The sequence below is a fragment of the Syngnathoides biaculeatus genome, chromosome 11 (assembly GCF_019802595.1).
Source record: "Syngnathoides biaculeatus isolate LvHL_M chromosome 11, ASM1980259v1, whole genome shotgun sequence".
NCBI lineage: Eukaryota > Metazoa > Chordata > Actinopteri > Syngnathiformes > Syngnathidae > Syngnathoides > Syngnathoides biaculeatus.
Genome location: NC_084650.1, coordinates 27215364 through 27236959, shown reverse-complemented (window position 1 = coordinate 27236959; position 21596 = coordinate 27215364). Strand labels below are relative to the sequence as shown.

Here is a 21596-nt window from a genome sequence, read left to right as displayed (position 1 = left end):
TTGACTAACAATTCGGAGCTCATTTTGTGTGTGTGTGTGTGGGGGGGGGGGGGGGGGGGGGGCTAACATAGGTAAGGACGGTGACAAGCATTAAACTCCGAAAATGGGAATGCACTGATGTGAGCTTTTTTTTTAATAGTAACAGTCCTGTAATAAGGATAAGAGATTTTCATGGAGACTGTTTCATAAAACCTGGGACCCGGTAAATGCCATACAAAAGACATTTTATTGTAAAGGAGCACAGTTGAGACAGGTAAAATAGCACATTGTGAGAAATACACATTTGATTAGCCAGCCATCAACAATAGTGAACAAATTTCGAAAAGGAAAGAGAAAAATTAAATCAAGGGATTTCAAACACCTCATCTTCTCCGCTATTGTTACTCCAGATGCACATTCATCAAACCATTTAAACTTGCCAACATTAAGATAGGGAATTTTATGAACTCACCTATGCCCCCACCCCCCTTACACACAAACACATTGAAAATACAACAGTTTAAATCAGGGATGCTTGAAAATAAAAGAGGACATGACACTGCATCTGTATCTCAATTCACATTATTTTTACTGACACTGCAAAATAGATTTTGAAATTATGCTGCTGACCGTTCCAATAGATAGTTTGACTTTTTTGTGCACGAGGACAAACATACTAAAAAGAAGATTTAGCTGTGTTTTTTTTTTTTAAACTACAAATTATGTCTATGCCAATTATGTATCCATAGTCTCTGGTCTATCCCAGCTGTCTACCTCACGTCATTATCAACATATGCTTTTCTACAAACTGTAAAACTTGAGACTTCGGTCCATTCCTGCAGAGCTCAGGAAACGAGCGTTCTCTCCGAAGGCCACGCCGCTCACCAAACCTGTGTGATCTACAAATGCACCGAATGAATGAATCCAAGTCTACAATGGATAAAATTGCACCACATTGGACAAACATTTAGTAGTACAATTGCAAATGGGCCTTTACCTGTGAAATTGAGGACCTCAGACCATTGTTTGCAGATGTAGACGCGGATGTCCGACCCTCCTACAGCCAGGTAGGTGCCGCTCTGGTCAAACACGAGCGACTTCACCTGCAAGAGCAAGAGAAGGTAATGAATACGTTGCAAACACGCTTGACTGATGTTACCATCAACACAAAATAGTGTAAAGACATGTCTGTCATCACTTTTTACATTGCATCTCATTCATGGTAAAATTCCTTACCCAACATGTTTGTGTATAATGCCAAAAAAACAAAAACAAGAAAAGGATGAACTGACAACTGGTCTTTTTTTTTAACCTCATAGTTGTTGTCCAGTGTGATTGTCTTAAAGTTCTTGAGTTTCCTCAGATCCCAGAGTTTCAGAGAACTATCCTGTGCACCTAGATCACAACAACAGACGAGTCAATGTTAATACATGTGCCCTAATACAAAACACAATCAGGTCACTTTACCATACAAACGGCAATAGATGGTGACAACAAGATGACAGAGGCTTTTGATAAAAAAGTGAACTTAATCGTGCTCACCTGTCGCCAGATAGTATCCGTTCTCGGAGAAAGCAATAGAAGTGACGGGGCCAGAGTGACCAGGGAAGTTGGCCACGTTGGTGCGCTCCTTCAGGTCCCAGATCTTGATCTGGGAGTCAGCAGTTCCAGTGCCAAAAATGAGACCATCTGGGTGGAACTGAGCACAGGTGAGAGCTGTGGGAGGAGAGCCAAAATTGGAATGTTGCCACTTGGAGAAGTGCTCCAATTTTTAGAAAGCCCAACCAACACTTTGGGACTTGCCAAAATCGGAATGTTGCCACCTGGAAAAGCGCTCCGATTTTTAGAAAGCCCAACCAAAACTTTGGGACTTACCACAGCCGGCGCTTTCATCTGTGACTTTAGTGAGGACTCGGCCGGTCTGGATGTCAGAGAAGGCCCAGTACTGCAAAATAGCAGAAAATGGTGAAGTCCAAGGAATGTACCGTGTGTCCATTTCAGTTCCTCATTTGCAGCCTATTTTCACCACAGATTTTGAAATGTGTGTGTGTGTGTGTTTTTTTTTTAATTGGTACAGTATACAGGCATATCTGAACTGGGAGTTGACCAACTTCAGTGTAGCAGTAGCACAATTGTGCTGTACATGCCGGGCAGCACAGAGCTGTACTGTAAGAATGGCAGCATAATTAAGAGGTCAGATTAGTTGATCAGAACAGCCACTACCACTATCGAAGTGGATTAGCGTGTGGACAAGCGACTGCTTTTGCAATGGATAAACGGGCACTATGTCTTTGACAATGTGCAGCGGAATTAACTCAGTGACTGCTTCCTTGGTTCCTTGCCAAACATAAAACATTACTCATGTTCAGTCAGAGGGTGTTTTCCCTTCCATGCAACTCTTAGGGTTTTAACTGTCTGGAACATAGTGTACCATGTTACATTTAATGAACGCTCATATGGGTTTGGCACAATTTTACACCGAATGCCCTTCCTGACGCAGAAATGAAGATGCTGAGGTTCTCGCTCGGAGTGAACAAGTTTGATAGAATTAGAAATGAGCTCATTTGAGGGACAGCCAAAGTTGGATGTTTTGGAGACAAGGTGAGAGAGAGCAGACTTCGACGGTTTGGACATGTTCAGAGGCGAGAGAGTCAGTATATTGGTAGAAGGGTGCTGAGGATGGAGCTGCCAGGCAAAATAGCGAGAGGAAGACCAAAGAAATGGTTGATGAATGTTGCGAGGGAGGACATGGGGACAGTGGGTGTGAGACAGGAGGATGCACGAGATAGGCTTAGATGGAAAAAGATGACACGCTGTGGTGACCCCTAACGGGACAAGCCGAAAGAGAAAGAAGAAGAACCAGTAGTATGTGACATTTCATGTTGAATTGAATTACCGAGGTTTACACATACCCTTGTACTTCAATTTGAATCAGCTTTTTTAAGCCCAAATCGAATGAAAATGGTCTGTTTACCTCAATTGGAATAACACAAACTTTTTATGCTCCATTTTTAAAATGGAAAGGTGGTCTGGAACATTTAAGTGGTTAAGTTTATAGTAGTGAGCCATGCAAACGGCAGATTGGAAACGATCATGTCACATCCAAACAGTTGACGAGAGGGCTTCAATAAGAAAGGTTTAGAAAAAAAAAAAATGTGAGGTCAGCTTTTGACTGGTCGACAAAGAATTGTCACTTCTACTCCACATTAGAACGCATTATGATGGAGACTGGATCGCCACGTGGCACTGCTCTGTATGATTTTTTCAGTGGTAAGTTTCACATTGTGGGCTGCTATTAAGCCACATTATTTACATAAGTGACACCATCTAATCAACAATGCCCATATTCAAAATAGATCTACTGACCCGCACCACATCACGGCAATGTGGCTTTTTTTTTTTTTTTTTAAACTTAAGCAGTACTCGTACCTGATCCTCAGAGGAGCTGAGCAGGTAGTCCCCAGTGGCGTGCAGCGACAATCCAGTGACACCTGCCTCGTGGGCACGCACCACCTGGACACAGTTGCCCCCAGTGACGGACCACACACGGATCGTGGTGTCGGGAGATGCAGAGAAAACCACAGACTGGAGGGGGAAAGCACAACTAAGATTAATACAGGATAGTTAGAATCGTGAAGGGGAAAAGAAATATAAGAAGTGACCTGGGATGGATGGTAGATGACAGATGTGACCTTCTTGGTGTGACCCTTCAGCGTTGCCACAATCTGCTCCTCGCTCTTGTCAAACACGACCACGTTTTTATCAGCACCACCTGGAGCGCACAGTTGCCTCAGATCCACTTTTCCCGATGACTAAATGGGTCAAACTAATTTTAAAGCAAGACACCAGCCTACCAGTGAGCACTTTGTTGGTGTCTGACGGACACAGATCCAGAGCAAGAATACCAGGCACACTGGCACTGTGAAGACCCTAATGGGCAGAAAGAAAATGCATGACAACACAAACATTTCCCCTGGATCGCCGCTATCACGCCACAACCTGTCTATATTTCTACGTTTGCTCAAATACTGTAAACTTTGTGTCGAAAAATTATCACTGGGAAGCTGCAAAGCACAGATTGTTTTGTTAGCAACCTATTTGAGTTAGTCGACTATTCCAAATGAATGACATTCAGCCACAAACACTTACAGCATGAGAGGCCACTTGGCGGTACCTTCCAAGATCTTCAGCTCTAACCAGTTCCTCTGGGACAGTTTTTCCTCTCTGGATGAAGATGATTGAGATGTTGAAACATTAAATTTACAATGATAAATAATAATACAAAATTATAATAACATTTCCAAAAAAGACCTCACTGAAACGTTATAATCCAACAGTTACATTTAAAAAAAAAAAAAAAACATTGCCACACATGCCCCCCTACCTTCTTTCTCTCTGTGGTAAGAATTGTGGCTTTGTCTTGAAGCTGCAAAAATAAGACAATACTTCAGTCCAAAAGATGCACAAGAAGACTGAGCCATCAAATAAAAGGACAAGCTTTGAAGATAATATTACCTTCTGGATGATCTCCGGAGTCATGCCCACTTGTTCATTAATCTCCATTGGCTCTCCAGCAGCACCCTGACACACAGAAAGCAAAATAAAAAGATTGTGTTGAGGCAGAACAACATTTTGCTACACCACTACACAAATGAGTCACATGAGTCCGAATAAATTGTTTACCACTCACCACTGCTGTGGGCTGCGAAGCAGGGGCTGCCTGAGGTGTGATCAACCCAGCCTGAGGTTTGAGCGTGGCAAGAGCTGTGCAAGTGGGGAAACAGACAATTGTGTTAAGTCACTGCCTTCAACGACAACAAGAGGACATTTACAGTGACAGGTGACACAAACCTACCTTCTCTGGCCGCAGTGACCTCTTTGGTGAGTCGAGCGATGACTCTGCATGCGGCATCGTGTTGGTAGAGGGCGTGAGAGAGCTCTTGGCGAGTCGTCTGCAGCTGCTGCCTTAAGGTGAAGCTGTGAAGCATAACAGCATCCTAGAAGGGACATGAAAAGTAAGTGTAATGTGTTTACCTGAGGGCCAACTGAATTCCAATTCCCTCAAAATAATAATTAAAAAACATTCAATCACAGCTTACAATGCATAGGTCATTTCTTTTCCTCTCAAACTGTACCAAATGCTATTCCAGTTTCACAAACTGTAGCGCACATGATGTCATTTAGAAGCAAAGTAGAGAAATTTACGCTTGTAATTTAAGTTGAGAATAGTAGAATTTCAGGAGAAATTTCAGGATGATTCCAAAATCCATCCATCAATTTTGTGAGCCGCTTATCCTCACAAGGGTCGCCGGAGGGTTGGAGCCTATCCAAACTATCATCAGGCAGGAAGCGGGGTACACCCTCAACTGGTTGCCAGCCAATCGCAGGGCACATAGAAACAAACAATGTCGCACTCACAATCATACGTAATTAATGCCAGTTTTTGGGATGTGGGAAGAAATGGGAGTTCCCGGAGAAAACCCACACAGGCACATGGAGAACATACAGACTCCACACAGGTGGACCAACCTCAACCCCCAAACCCCAGTTACCAGAACTGTGAGACCACCCAGCCGCCTGAACCCAAAATCCTTTATTTAAAATGTGAACTTAATGTGAGCTTCTCTAAAATTTAGCCTGGATATTTCCAAGAGTTTAATTGTTCAATTTCTTTTTGGACAACTTGTTCTCTAAAAAGGAACTGAGTTTTGATTTGTAAGAGGGTCTGCTCCTATGCCTTGTGACTTTTCCAAGCGCCATCGCTGTTGGTGCCAGCAGATGTTGTGATTCTCTAAGCCAGAGGACACCAACGTTTTGAGGCAGTGGGCTTCTTTGTGAGCAACGATTGTATGAAAGGCTACATGAGTGTGCTTGTTGGTGAATAGGTCATCACTTCTCGCTTCCAACTAACACCGCTGGCAAGCATTTATGCGAAAAGGAGAGCTGAGTGTGTCAGTCTTCCTCTGCCAGTACATACTCTCACCACCACATGCTTCATTGGCTCCACTGCGCCGTCACCTGAGCAACTGCTCGTGGACTCCAGCAGAACTGGCAAGGACTCAGCGAAGGTTAGGCCCCCAGACATGTGGCATGCAGGCACACCAGCGTGTGGATACGCCCTGGTGCCTCACGGGCCAAACCCCCAGCTATGGGCAAATAGCGCTAGTGCGTGCAGGAATCTCGGGAGAGAAAAAAGCTAAGGGAGTAAACCCTGACAGAAAATCCAGAGCCAGAGTCACTGAGGCGGTTCCACACTGTACTAAGCCCGTTCCAGCAATTCCTGTGACGGCGCAGGAACCATGTGTACTGGCACATGCCTTTCAAATGGATAATTGTGGCGATGTGGAGAGGGGGGACCTACTGCGTGGGTAACAGTCTGTTCCCCACACACATCTACTTGTAGCTTCGCTGGGCTGACCAGCCACACCAGATGTCTTCATCTCCAGCGTGCAAGCCCAGTCTCTCGAGACTACGATGCTGAAGGAGGAGGAGGTGTTCTCATATCTAAATGCAAACATGAATGATGAAGAGGACTATTCACGCCATTTCCAAATGACCCAGGAAATGTACTGGACAATTCATGGATCAAACACCGGTTGCAAATTTTGTCATTCAGCTCCCAGGTAGAGAACAGCAAGTTGTGTGAGAAATGCTGAACGTACATCCAAAAGGTAAAATTCATTTCACCTGTAAAGCTAATAGGAGCATTTTAGGTTCTTCACCTCATAGTCGAACAACCCTATATGTGAGTTGTGTTAATCAAGTCAAAATGAAAGAAAAACCATAAAAAATGAAATAAACTTACCCACTCATCTTGGAGGGACTTTAGAATGGCAGGAATGCTTGTCGCTGATGGTGCCTTTGGTCTAATAGGGTGGGAGACTGGGAGAAAAGTTGGAAAATGTCAGCTAGGCACATCAATACCTGTGGTGGTTCTTCCCCATCTGACAATTGATACTGGCTGATTAAATAATATTCCCGAAGATGATGATGATGTATTGCTCAGATGAGGAAATAATCAAATCGCTTTGATTTGCACGCTTTTGGAATTTCAGATTTTATTTGTAACGTTTATCAGAGAATGCTGGCTAGGTGTAGAACTGGCTGCATGACAGTAATCGCTCTTTCCTTTAGTCAAATACAAGTAGCAAGTGAAGAGGTTATTCGCATCTACTGCGGGGCTGACTAGCTTAACTGTATCGTGTGCAAGAAAATGAAAATCTGGATTCCGATGGTTACTTTTGATATCGACAAGTTGCTCCTCCGACAGCGGCTGCCCATTCATCGGATCCGTCCCATTCTCCGCAATGTACTTCTCGATGAGCCGGCGCTCAAACACTTGGTTGGACACCGGAGAGACGCACGGATGCTCCGGCACCTCGTTGGAGACTGGAAAAGGGAGACATTCACACTGGATTGGAACAGAACCACCGCGGAGTTTTGGTGCGCGACCAGCACTGCATGGCCGCTAGCGTTAGCTCGTTCGGCTATTAGCATTAGCGCGGCTGCGTAGCTAGCTTCCGCCGCCAACTCTTTGTATCACCTTAAGATGACTTACTTGCACACACCAAAGACATCGTCCCGGGGGAGTATTTCAAATCACTTGAGATGCCGGTATTGGTCGCGCGTCGTAATTGCGATTCCGTACAGTGGCGTAATCGTCGCCTTTAGAATATTTTGCTCAAGTTGGAGATGGCACGCACTGCTTTCATTGCCGCTCGGAACGGAACTTCTTCGCGTCCGGACATCACTTGTGATTCCGCTGCTGCACTGCCACCTACTGCTGGGAAGAGCATAGGGCCTGAGGACCAGGATACGTTGAACATTTCATCGTACGGTCCTCGTTGAATAACGGCATTTCCAGAGAAGGTATTTTTTGTTTTCACTTAAATTCTGAAATGTAAAACGTGTAAAAATGCAAGCACTTCTCATTGTAATGCAAGAACGTCTCATTGTACTGGCCAAAATGATCAGATTGGAATCTGATAAGCGATAAATTTATTTCAAAAGGAATGGTACATTTTTTCACAATGAAAAAATATGACGTTCAGAGTTTTGTCACTTGGAGGAATTTGCTGGTCGACATTTCGCTCTTGACAAGGTTCACAAGTCGTTGCAACACTTGCTGGAACTTTTTACATCATGTTAAAGTTGTACGGTGCTTCGGGAGTTATGGTAAAACGATTTAACACCACAGATATGATAATTTAAGAGATAAACATGAGGACAAGAATAAATTCCTTTACGGTATTAGTACAATAAGTTAATATTCCCTTTTGCAATCGCTTATACAGTATCAAATAGACACATTTCTACTGAAAATCCTACATATGCAGAAAGTTCACTGGGCGCACACGCAAACAGTTTCAGCAAATATATACAGTGCATATCACGGTGGTCCTGAGGGTCTGGAGGTAGGTAGCATCTGAGGACAGCAGAGACTTCACAATGTCCAGCACAGTCAGAGTGAATAAATGTATGAAGCAGAAAGGATAATATTCAGCTCATGCTTCAAAAATACCATTACACTGACAATCATGACATGCATGGATGGGATGTCAAAATCACTGGAAGTACAATTTAGGCTTCAGGCACAATAAAGGCACACGTGAGTTGTTTCTTCTCTCCAACTTTGTCCACATGCTTTCTCTGCCACCACTCCATCCACTATAAGAAGTTCAGCTTCTCAGAAGTGTAAACGCTGCAGGCATCCGACGTATCAGTGTCCAGCGGTAGTGCAGAATAAAACCCATTCGTGTTGCTCTGCCTGTCTCGAACTGGTTCCTTATTGATCTGGAATTGAACGCAACCCTCAGAAGACTGCAGGCAATCGGATGCTCCAGCCACCGGAAAGGAAATCCTCCTCTCTTCCTCATTAAGCATTTCCTGCTAAGAATGAAACAAGTGATTTAATAAAAAATAATTGGCTTTTCTACACAAGCATCTCGTACCTCAGCAGTTGCATTGCGGCAGAGGGAGCTCAGCGAAGGTGAACTTTGTCCTTCAAAATTTTCAGCCCTCGCATGAACAGGAGTGAGCCGAGATGGAGTTGCAACCATAACGGGAGTGTAACCCTGGAAATACAAACAGCAGCAAATAAATACGAGTATCTCGCATATGAAAAGCTTGGTGTGTTCTGTCGTACTGTATGAACCGGACTGGCTCTTGGAGTCCATTTTCTCGGCGTCCCCTGCTGCTGGCCGTGATTGTAGTAGCCTGCAGGCTGAGGGCTTGGCTGGCTGTAGTTCTAAATCAACAAGAATTGACAGTCATGCGGCTGTGTTATGTACGTGAAAAATCACTTTAAATAATTACAATTGATTTGTAACATAGCCTCAAATTGTTATTGTTCTTTAAAGGTCAAGTGTTGTGAAATGATTTTTAGTATGTTATTAATGAAAAAATGGCAGCCGGTACAGCCTTTTTTCACAATACATGATTTTGACGCATATGGCTTTTTGTAACTCCCACCATGAAAATCCTCTCGAGGGAATTCTTTCGAGAAGCAGGAAGTGACGTACGGGGGAGGAGCGCCCTCCTGCGGACTGGTTTGTTTCATTTAATTTTACCTGCGGGAAGCTAGCTCGTTGTTCCTTTGTGTTAGCCAAAATGCCGGCTTGTTGCATTGCTGGATATTGCTCGAACACTCTCCAGGATGGTTTTACCTTTCAAAAGTTTGCAAGAGACGTGGTTCATCATGAAAAATTGATTGCACGGGTGCAAAGGACGACAGCTTTGTGGGTTCCAAATGACAGATAGGTGTGTATACAGCTACTAAAAAAATAATAGTTTGGGGCGGACCACGTCTCTCATAACGTAACAAAAGATCCGCGTACGTATGACAGGCGTGCTAAATGTGTCGATGTGCACGTTGGACGGCTTCCGTGTCGGGCTTGCAGGTGAAGGCTGCTGCGTCGGCTCTCAGACGGCAGCGTCTATGAACAACGGTCCCGACAATGGCGCACTCAGCCGTGTGCGACGACGCCGTAAAGCAGCCCGGCTCGGCACTGTGATAAGCCACCTCGGTGCTGAAAATGAGCCACGCCGGCCAAGGCGCCGCGTCGGGCTCACGGACGATGGCGGCTCTGAACAATGCTGCCGACAATGGCACACTCAGCCGCGCGCGATGACAACGCCATAAAGTGCCCAGGCTCGGCGCTGTTGTTTATTGCAGACGGCGGCGGCTATGAACAACTCCGTAAAGAGGCCCGGCTCGGCGTCATGATAAGCCACCTTGACACCGAAAATGAGACACCCTGGCTCGGCCTCGTCGACAAGGCCGAGCTGGCTGAGCCAGCCGCCGGCCTTGTCGGCCGGGGTGGCTCGTCGCGGCGCCGGGCAGCGATGGCCCATCTCCACCGCGTAAGAAGATCGGACGGGGGGGTGGTTTGCCCGTCGTGATCGCATACCATCTAAATATGGCTCAAAACAACAGGGTAATATTGCCCCCGTAACCTCACTCAGTTGTGAGATGTTTTCTTCTTCGAAAAGAGCTTCCGTGTCAGAAGGGGCATATTTGTCTCCCACAGTAGAAGCCATGGCGTGTTTTCAATGGCGAATGTCCAGGGTGACGTCACGGACAGGAGATGCAGCCAATATGGCGACCACTTCGATGTCGAATGACACTTCTGCAACTTTGCGCATGGATGACGCGCTCTCCGCTCATATTTATTTTTCTTCGTATAAACATTGAAGTGAATATTATATGTATTTTTCATTACAATATCTACTTTAGAATGTTTATAGGGATGACACTTGACCTTTAATGTGTGTGGATGACAAGTCACCGTGGACTGATTACTTCAGACATGAGTCACTTTGCTGGTGCACAATACTGTCATTTATAGATGCCCTGAAGCAAACTCTGTACTATCTGTACATTTTGATTTTAGGATTGATCATAAAAAAAATGAGAAAAAAAACATTTGGATTTGCACAAAAATTGACCCCTCCGTACAGGGCACCTAACCACGCCTCCTGAAGGGTCGTCACACCACGTGCGCTGACGTCAGACAAACAATTAGGAAAAATATCGGCGCAGCAAGAAAGGAATAGAGCGAAACTATCCGATTTACCGGCTGATTCCTCACACACATTCTTAGCTAACAGTGAAATATCGTTGAAAAGCAGACAGCAGGGTTCAAGTATTTCAGTGAGAATATTTCAATGGTATTTACATGCATATCGATGGAGAAACCATTGATTTTAGCGCGAGATCTTTCCGCAGTCAGAAGACCGAGAAGCCACATAATAATATATTATAACCCAAAGACGAATTCGTCATTGACAGTTTCCTATTTTCGTGTTACCTATCACACTTGTGTGCAGAATCTGTATGTGTATCTGTATAGCCATTTGTGAACCGCCGTATGAAGGAAAAGAAGGCAAGACTTGATTTATGAGTTGTTTCTCTCGTTTTCTTTGTGTAACGTCACGCGCTCCCCTCAATAATTATTCTTGAATTAGTGCCGAACCTACGCAAGTCCCGACCGAGTACGACAATCACTACTTTATAGTGTCCTCAAACATCCTTCCTTCAGTCTTGGTGTCTCGGTGAACGTCGAAGGCTTTTAGGACTGCTAGTCCGGTTTAGCTTAGCTAATTAGCCGCGAACAATGGGACACGTTTGTGCAGTCAGATCATCGCAAAATATCGCTCAACACAGATCAAGTGTGTCAATCATTCACACGTAGCTATATTATGCAAGCGAAGAACTGCTAATTCATTTAAATGAGACATGTATTGAAAATCAAATTTAGGGTTTACCTTCGTGCAAACATATCTGGTCTGGTTGATGGATTCAGTTGATCATGCGGTCTTCCACAAAGTTTTATCCATCAAAGACATTTTTCGTACTCGGTCTTCTGTTCCGGTTGATTTTAGATGGATTCAGTTGATGATGCGGTCTTACACAAAGTTTGATCCATCAAAGACATTTTTCGTACTGGGTCTTCGGTTTTGGAAAGGGTACGAATTGAACTCCACCAACTAGCCTTTCAGGATACCTGTCGTCATTATTATAAAGTCTGTGACTACACCTCTTAACCATATCTATTGTTAAAGAACCAAAATACGCGATAAAACGCCAACAGAAGCTATACTGGACCATCCAGCCAGCGTTGTCTGAGATTTGAGTCCGAGATTATGCAGATCTCTGGCCTGATTGGTCAGTGACGCGGATTGTGCAACATCCACGGAGGGGTCAATTGAATCGAATTGTCTTGACAAATACGCGGCCCCTCTGTAGTTATGCACTGGAATAAAAGAAATCTAACTCTTGTGAGCAAAAGGACCGTCGTGGGGCTCCTGATGCGCTCACCTGGATGTTGACCCTCGGGGGCTGCTGGGCTTGGGGTGTGCGGTTCGTTCTGAGGCAGGCGATGATCTGCGACAGGCTGCAGTTGGGGTAGCGCTTCATGAACAGGATGAAACCGGCCAGCGACACAAACATCCCGGAAGGGACAGTGATGGACTTGAGAAGTGCTCGCCACCTGCCCCCCCTTTCTAGAGCAATTAAGAGACACGAGAGTGTTGGCAGAAGGCACAGGCGGGGTAAAATCTCTTACTGGAACCTCTCTTCTACTCATCCCTCTCTCCTTAACGTTCAACACTCTCCACACCCCACATCCATATAAATTTGTTTACCAATGAAACGTATTGTCCCATTTGGATCTCTATGTCCTAATTTTAACCTTGTTATGATTGCTTGTTTCCTTCTGTTTCACGCCTCCGTCTGTTGTGTTTTGTAGAAATCACGTCTGGTGTGACCTCCCACCCAAAGTTTTGGTCCCTGTTTTGTTTTTAACTTAAGCCTTGGGCTCACCCATCCCAAAGGATATTCCCTAACCATGCTTTTTGCTCAAATGGTTGTTTTGCAAATTATCGGCTTTTTTTCCCTTTCACTCCTTCTATCACACACAACTGAAATCAAGTGTTTGCGATAATTGATGATGGGTTTCTCCACATCGCTCTGGAGGAATTTTGTACCAATCTTCTTTACAAAAGTGTTTCAACTCTGCCATATTGAAGGGTTTTCTAGCATGAACTGGCCGTTCAAGGTCACACCACAGCTTCTATATTGGATTTAAATTTGAGTTGGTCACTTTTTTTGGGACCCATTCAGAGGTGGCGTTGCTGGTGTGTTTCGGATGTTTGTCCTGCTGCATGATCCAAGATCGCTTGAGTTTGAGGGCACGAACTGATGGCCAGATGTTCTCTTTCAGGATTTTTTGGTACACAGGAGAATTCATTGTTCCATCAATCACAGCAAGTTGTCCTGGTCCTGAGAAAGCAAAGCAGCCCCAGACCATCACACTGCCACCACCATGCTTCACTGTTGGCATGTTCTTTTTTATCAAATACTGTGACATTAGAACGCCAGATGTAACAGGGCGCACACCTTCCAAAAAGTTCAATTTTTGATTCATTAGTCCACAAAAGGTTTCTCCAAAAGTCTCGAGGATCATCCAGATGTTGTTTGGCAAATGTGAGACATTTTTGCCTGGGTACTCTCTCATGAATGCCATTTTTGACCAGTGTCTTTTTTTTTTTTACGGTAGAGCCATGAACACTGAACTTAAAGTGGGCCTGTCATGAAATGGATGATTTTTGGTATATTATTAATGAAAAACCCACAGAAAATATGGTCCCATGTGTTTTTTCACCACAAAACATGATTTTGACGTATACAGCTTTTTGTAACTCCTGCCATGAAAATCCTCTCAGGGATTTGTATTCGAGAAGAAGCAGGAAGTGACGTCAAGGACAGCGGCGTCCCCTCGTGGACTCGTTTGTTTCCATTAGTTTTACCTCCGGGAAGGTAGTTCGTTGTTCCTTCGTGTTAGCCAAAATACCGGCTCATTGCATTGCTGGACATTGCTTGAACACTTGGGAAAATGGAATTACCCTTCATAAGTTTGAAAGAGACACTGTTCGTTGTGAAAAATGGATTGCACGGGTGCAGAGGACGAGATCTTCGTGTGTTCCAAATGACAGGTAGGCAGCTATAAAAAAAAAAATAGTTTGGGGCGGACCATGTAATCGGTCTCTCTCATAACGTAGCAAAAGATCAGTGTATGAAATGTGTCGATGTGCGCGTCGTCCAGCCAACAATGTCTCATTCAGCCTCGTCTCGATAGTGTTCATTGCGTACTGCGGCGACTTTGAACATACCCCTAAAAGCAGCATAGCTCGGCTCCACCTCCTCCTTAAATAAAAAAATTAGCCACACCAGCTGAGGCACCACTTCGGTGGTCACATTTTCTGCGAAGGCTGCGCGTCGGGCTTTGCGACGGGGGCGGTTCTGAAGAACCCAGCCGAGAATACATTACTCAGTCGCGTGCGCGCATAAAGCGCCCCGGCTCGACTGTGTTTCTCAGTACTGCGGCGTCTGTGAGCACCCTCCTAAAGCAGCACCGCTCAGCTCTGTCATAAACCACACCGGCCGGCTGCGATGAGCCGCGATGGCTCATCTCCACCGCGGAAGTGGATCGGATATCATCTGAATATGGCTGGAAACAATAGTGCAATATTGCCCTGAGGGCTCGAAACAACAGTGTAATATTCCCCCGGTAACTTCACTCGGTTCTGTGGGTTTGTCCTTTTCGAAAAGAGCTTCGGTGTCCGAAGGGGCATCGGAAAAATCCGAATATCTGTTGTTCAGCTTCCATAGTCGCAGGCACTGCGCGTTTTAAACGGCAGAAGTGACGATGACGTCAAGGACAGAGGACGCGACTAATATGGCGACCACTTGGATGTCAAGGGACACTAAATTTCGCAACTTTGTGCATGGATGACGCGCTCTCCGCTCACTTTTTTTTTCATATAGACATTGAAGTGAGTACTGTTATATGTATTTTTCATTACAATATCTATTTTAGAACGTTTATAGGGATTACAGTCCCACTTTAACTGAGGCCAGCAAAGCCTGCAGGTCTTTAGATGTTGCTAGAAGTTCTTTTGTGACCTCCTGGATGAGTTGTTGTCACACTCTTGGAATAATTTGAATTGGTCTACTCCTGGGAAGGTTTGCTACTGGTGTCACTTTTGTCAATTTGTGTATATTGGCTCTGACAGTTGTTCGCTGGAGCCTCAAAGCCTTGTAAATGGCTCTGTAACATTTTCCAGACTTAGCCTTTCAATTGGGGGGCGGGGGGGGGGGGGGCAAATGCATTTTAACAGAGGGTCTGAAAGGTTTGGATTCTTTTTTAATGCCTTAATAAATGTAATTGTCATTTGAAAACTGTGTTTTGTATTTCCTTGGGTTGTCTCTGAGTGATATTAAAATTGTTTTGATGATTTGAAACCTTTGTCTTATATGCCCCCCCCAAAAAAAATAATAGAAATCAGGAGGGGGAAATTATTTTTCACAGCACTGTAGGTCTGATGTAATGTTTTTGGTATTGGTGAGCTTATCCCTCTTGTTTTTTTTTGTTACCTTGAATTTTGCTTTTTGGACATTGTTAATTTTGGTACTTTTTTTTTTTTTTTTTACCAGTGCGATCCATCTATTGATTGGAGGAATTGGGGAGGAATTGTGTGTCAAGCTTGTTACTCACCAATCACCTGCAACAAGGTGGACGACACCAGATTTCCATTAATGTCTCTGATCTCATAGACTCCGTCGTGCCTCGAGGTCAACCTTGCTATGACCACTTCGTTCGTGGACCCATTCCTGCCCACGGAGACCAGGCCCCTGTACCGCATGTCGTGGTCCGTGATGTGGCCCTCGCGCATTAACTGCACGGGACTGCGCGGGGGCTTGGAGTCGAAAGGGCCCAAGGAGGGTTCGTCGGGGTGTCGGGTGGGGGTGAAGATAAGGTAAGCACGTGGGACAGGGAGGAAGAGGGGGAGGTTCAGGGACTCTTTGGTGAAGCGGGTCACATTGAAAGTGTGTCCTGCAACCGTGTACAAGGAATTAATACAAGAGAATGAAAAAATTAAAAACATGACAGTGTTGTTAAACAATCAAGATGTGACTCTTATGTCTCTCACCACGGACTGTGAGTGTGCTGCGAGACAACACTTTGCCCTCAGCGTCTCTCACTGTGTAGTTGCCTTGGTCGGCTTGCGTGACTCTGTCTGCCACCCAGATCCTCCCGTCTCGCAGCAGCCGGCCACGACCCACAACGCCAGTATCAGGATCGGTTCGGTTCCACAGGACTATTGGCATTGCCTCGGCTGGAGCACCTCGGGGAGCAAACTCTAGCACGAAGCCATTTTCGGGGATATTGCGCTCAAAGTTTTCCCCATAGTTTCTGTAGTAGGACTTGATGCACTCTGAGGTAGGAAAAGGACAATCAGAACAGTGATTGTGTTCTGTCAAAAATGCATCCCAATGACACTGGTACTGTTGTTATTTGGTGCTGCCAGTCTTTGGTTTGAGAGAAGACCCAAAACCTGTGGTTCAAGCTTCATGTGAAGAGAGAGTGTCACCATTATGCACTGAGGTTCTCTCATCTGTTCGTTTCAAATCCTGTAAAATGGGTTTATTTGTCTTCAAAACTCAATATATCTTCACACTCATTTTCTCGCATATTAACACAGTAAAATGGTTTTTGAAATGCTTTTAAATTGTACTCATTTTGTGTTTTTCGTCATTTTTTCCATCTTAAAAAAGTTTGGATTTTGCTACAAGATAGACCGCGTCAATTTAATATTTATAGTAACATTATTAGTAGCAGTCCAGGGGGTAGTGAAAAACTGTGTATAATTGAGCTCTCCCCCCACCAAAAAGAAAAAAAAAAAAGTTTATTCTGTGTTCCCTCACTATAACTATATCGGGACTTTTCCTATTGCAGATTTAGCCCGTGGTGGCTTTTTCTCCATGTTCACATCATGCATTATTTGGTGTGCTGTTGGATTTTAAGTATATGACGAAATTTTTTGTGATCATATAATTGCTTCCTAGTCTAAACAACAGTGGGGGAAAAAAACAAGAAAAAAAAACATTACATTGAATAAAATATACAATGTGTACAGTACTACTGTGCATTATTCTGTTTTTAACTTATTGTGGTTAACAAAAGAGAAGCAGGTTCATACTACTTTAAAATATCACAATATATTTTTTTAATGTGGTGGATTCTTCAGAGTTCACCTATTTGGGTAGGGACAGGGGACGGGGGGTCCCAGAACCTAACCCATGCAGTAAATGAGGGGTTACTGTAATTCTCAATACACAAAATGGCAGCAAATCACTAATTTTGTCTAAATAAAGTTCCAGACCTCAGTGCAACATGGGGCTGTCCCTTCATGTACGAGTGACCCAACTTAGTTTTTTTTGACACGAGCTGTAGTTCTGATAATTTTTGCTTTGGTTTACAACCAAAAATTTAAGACAAGCACTGCATGGCAGTAAACTCTACGCAACTCCACACAAGCAGCAGTTTGGCAGATAGTGAACAATATCTTTAAAAAAAATAATAAAATAACTTCAAACTGTTTAATGGCAATTGAGGTCTACAATCAAAATTAAGTTATACTAAATAATATGAATACAGAAATAATAAACAGGGAGAATTACATGGGTATTTAAACCAAGCACATTAATTTACAATAAAGTCCACTAATGTTAACAGATAATGGGAAATGCCACAGATGGGCTAATGAACACAGTCCAACAACAAATGTAGCCAGACAGTATAACAATACAGGCATATAATTGAACCTTTTAGAAAAATGAATAAAATTACTGCAGTTAACTGGTTCAAATACACTCAAGAGAAACTCTTGTCTGCATGACTGTAATACAGCCCCCAATGGCCAAGTCACAAACACCAGAAGGAGCTGCGGCAAATTATTTATGACGCCCTAACTATTTAATATATGATATGTCATGTCATTATCGAAGCCGCTTATCCTCACGAGGGTTGCGGGAAAGATGATTTGAGAGATGAGTGTTTTGATTTACGAACATATTCAATAAACACATTGATTATCTCAAGGCAATGCTGTACTAGTAAACTGGAAGAGTGGTGAGCACCAATACTTAACAGAAAAACAGGACAAACCCTTTGGAAAGTGGAATTATAGGTATAGGTTTTTGTCTGTTTCAATTTAAAAGTCGGAACTCATTGTAACAAAAATTGATAGGTGTTGATTTGATAAAACAGAGAAAACCATCCAACCTGAAACCGTCAGACGAACAGTCTCATAGGTGAATCCAGAAGACAGTTTGATAGAATAAAGACCCTGGTCCGCATGAGTGACATTTTTCAGAAGCAGCATTTTATCCTTTGTCCACTCAAAACGAGGGTCGTTCACCTAAATCAAGAAAATAGATTGGTTATCTTCGCGTATTACAACGGAAAGGATTTACAACAAACTCTTGCGCTCACAACTGTCTTCTCGAGGAGGACGCGCCTCGGTCCTGCAGCATTAGGAGTAAAAGTCACGGTCCTTGACGTAGAGTAGACGGGCAAACTGAATTCCTTACCAGCGCAAACCATCTGGACTTCTTCTCTTTCACCTGCCAAAGTGGAAAAGGAAGTCAAGAACATTTTGGCCCAATTTCCGCGGAGAGAAAAATAGGATGAAATGTTTCTGATAGCTCACCCAGTACGACCCAACCTGTAAAGTAAAAATGATGTTTATTCACCATTCATTCACCCTCATGTCTCATTAATGATCCTTTGACAAGTTAAGACGGCCTGTAAAGCGAATTTGGGAATTTGTTTCTAAAGACATTAAATAAGTTTGAGGTGCAAATACAGTGAACAATTTGGCGAGCTTTGTCAGCATTTCAGTTGTTCCGATTTTTGAAGCATGACTAAAACCAATGCACGTATCGGCGCAGCCTGTCCTATGAAACTAAGTACTTAGCGCCTTTATTCCTTTCGTGGCTATCACTTCAATTGTAACATGCCGCCACATTTGTCGAGATTGTTCTCATTTCTCTGTCGGGCCCATTTACACACTACTTGTGCGCTCACTGGACTATTTAGATATCTGTTGGTGACCAATACTGGCCACTCATGGTTGAGAAGTATCTGCGCCATTTGCAAAATTGACATTGTCCCAGATTATTGCACTGCTAGTCACTTTAAACAGCATCCATTTCTTGAAGTCTCGGCGCCAGAGTCTTGTTCTGTTAGTCATTTCAAAGGAAGGAATCTGAAGTTTTTTGAACAATTGTCCAGAAAATCATTATTATTTTTTGAAAAAGGTTGACGTTAATGTGCATCAAAACACTAGATAAATATTGGTGTCGATAGAGTACACTTCGCTGGCAAAGACAGATGATACTTATTTGTGCTAAATAAATAATAATAAACAAGCATTACTGGCCGCACACCTAATTGGATCTCTGACGGCACTAAGTGGGAACCACTTATCCTTAGAAAGACTGTGTGACCTTCAGGATTGTGAACAGGTTTACAGCCTGATAGCCACCTTCTATCGTTCTTGTCCAAAACTGCGAATCCTGACAGCAAGTGGTACCAAAATGGATTAAAGACACCTCACTCACCCAGAGCGAGAGGGAGGTTGCAGAGCATCGCGAACAGGACGCAGGGGGACATCTTCTCCTATGACGGGGGACAAAAAAATAAGGGCAGGTTGTTGCATCTTTGCACACAGGTGGCAGCAATGCAAACAATCACATCTCTTGTTGCACTCAAGCAGCCAAATCGCCATCGTCCATGCACACGTGCACACACCGAGCTAGGTGCGGTAAACATGTCGAAAGGAGCCTTGAGTGACGTGCCGGCCTGATGACGACCTATAAGTCCAACGATCCCTGCCTCTGATCACTGATTGATGATCAACACGTCATCACAGTTTTAACCCGAACCAGCCCGAACCCACCTGCACGACACGCCAGAAATAAGTCCACAGGAATATGGTCAGGAATGTTGGACATTGAATGGGGATAAACGCGTTCGAAATGTTGTCCCGCAGCGCGCACGCGCAGTGTCTTCCTCCTCTTTATGCCGACGTGTCTCCTGTATTCTCGACAGCTTTTACGCCGACCGCCGCGAACAATCCGTGAGGTTGGCCTTAGCCGCAGAAATAGATACGCTCCTTGCGCAGACTTTTGCACGCTTCCTAACGGCGGAGTCTTCCGCTGCAGGGCTTTGCGCCAACATTAAGATTGATTGTAAATAGGGGGGAGAGTCAGCATGATACAAGCAAAATATTGACGAAAAAGGAGACGCGGGCGTCATATTCACAAAGAACAGAAACGATTCGATTAAACACTCATTTAAGAACTTTACTCAAGCAGTTTGAACTTATTATCTAACAAATAATTCACTTGAAGTCATATTCGATGTTTTCTCATGCGTATCAAATAAAATTACAGTACAATATCCAATCCTATCGAAATTTGCTCATCTAATAGTGACAACATTTTCTTTCCTGTGACTTATTCTTATTCTCTCATAGAACACCTTTTGAGCCTATGCCAGCTATCTGCGGGCAGTGTACCCAGCCAGCCAATCGCATGGCACATCCAGACAACCATTCGCACTCACACGAATGGGTCATTTTGAGGCTTCAATTAATGCCTGTTTTGGGGATGGGGGAGGTACTCACGCAGGCACAGGGAGAACATGCAAACTCCATAAAGGCGCGAGCGGATTCGAACCCGCGTCCCCAAAACTGTGAGATGGCTGTCCTACCCAGTCGCACAGAGAACCGCCGTTGTTTTTCAAAATTGACCCCTCCGTGGATATTGCGCAATCCGCGTCACTGACCAATCAGAGGCCAGAGATCTGCATAGACCAAAGCCCGTTTTTCGCTCCTGCCATTTTCTCAGACAACATTGCATGGTCCAGTATAGGTTTAGTTAGCGTTTTATCGCGTATTTGGGTTATTTAACAAAAAATATGGTTAAGAGTTGTAGTCACGGACTTTGTAATAGTGACGACAGGTATCCTGAAAGGCTAGTTGGTGGAGTTCGATTCGTACCCTTTCCAAAACCGAAGACCCAGTACGAAAAATGCCTTCGATGGATCAAACTTTGTGGAAGACCGCATCATCAACTAAATCCATCTAGTATCAACCGGAACACATATGTTTGCACGAAGGTATGCCCTATTTTTGATTTTCAATACATGTCTCGTATAAATGAATTCGAAGTTCTTCGCTAGCATAACACTGCTGCGTGTGAACGATTGACACACTTATTCTTTGTTGAGCGATATTTAGTGATGATCGGACTGCACAAACGTATTGATTTCTTGCTGGCTCGCGACCGAAGCTTAACCAGACTGTGTTTGCGCGAAGATATGCCCTAAATTTGATTTTTAATACACGTCTCGTAAAAATGAATGAGACGTTCTCCGCTGGCATAACACTGCTACGTGCGAACGATTGCCACACTTATTCTTTGTTGAGCGATATTTAGCGATGATCGGACTGCACAAACGTAACGATTTCTTGCTGGCTCGCGGCCAGAAGCTTAACCAGACGGTGTTTGCACGAAGATATGCCCTAAATTTGATTTTTAATACACGTCTCGTATAAATGAATGAGACGTTCTCCGCTAGCATAACATTGCTACGTGTGAATCAGAATGTATTGTATTGTATTTGCCATTTTTACTGTTTGTCTTACGTGAGCGCACGTGGCGTGACGTCACTTCAGGAGGCGTGGTTAAGTGCCCTGTACGGAGG

General features: G+C 44.0%; 2 protein-coding genes across 10 annotated transcripts; both read right to left on the bottom strand.

The window, feature by feature from the left end:
• Positions 1-207: 207 nt before the first annotated feature.
• Positions 208-7719, bottom strand: prpf19 (pre-mRNA processing factor 19). Its single transcript, XM_061835492.1, has 16 exons — positions 7538-7719; positions 7219-7368; positions 6785-6861; positions 4835-4976; positions 4670-4743; positions 4495-4560; positions 4364-4405; positions 4129-4203; positions 3834-3909; positions 3642-3751; positions 3409-3564; positions 1855-1924; positions 1522-1695; positions 1292-1374; positions 977-1082; positions 208-878 (listed from the first exon to the last, which is right to left on the bottom strand). The coding sequence occupies exons 1-16, from the start codon at positions 7554-7556 to the stop codon at positions 781-783; spliced, it is 1518 nt and encodes a 505-aa protein (XP_061691476.1). The 5' UTR covers positions 7557-7719; the 3' UTR covers positions 208-780.
• Positions 7720-7960: 241 nt separating this feature from the next.
• On the bottom strand, positions 7961-19965 carry LOC133508927 (uncharacterized). Of its 9 annotated transcripts, none has more exons than XM_061835490.1 (12): positions 19786-19965; positions 19448-19505; positions 18535-18549; positions 18416-18448; positions 18318-18349; positions 18108-18243; positions 15973-16257; positions 15537-15875; positions 12299-12483; positions 9125-9226; positions 8931-9053; positions 7961-8868 (listed from the first exon to the last, which is right to left on the bottom strand). In XM_061835490.1, the coding sequence occupies exons 2-12, from the start codon at positions 19497-19499 to the stop codon at positions 8647-8649; spliced, it is 1524 nt and encodes a 507-aa protein (XP_061691474.1). In that variant the 5' UTR covers positions 19500-19505; positions 19786-19965; the 3' UTR covers positions 7961-8646. The 9 variants fall into 9 exon arrangements, with proteins under 9 accessions (XP_061691474.1, XP_061691472.1, XP_061691475.1 ...); XM_061835488.1 differs by lacking the exon at positions 19786-19965 and adding an exon at positions 19638-19772; XM_061835491.1 differs by lacking the exon at positions 18535-18549.
• Between the last annotated feature and the right edge of the window lie 1631 nt (positions 19966-21596).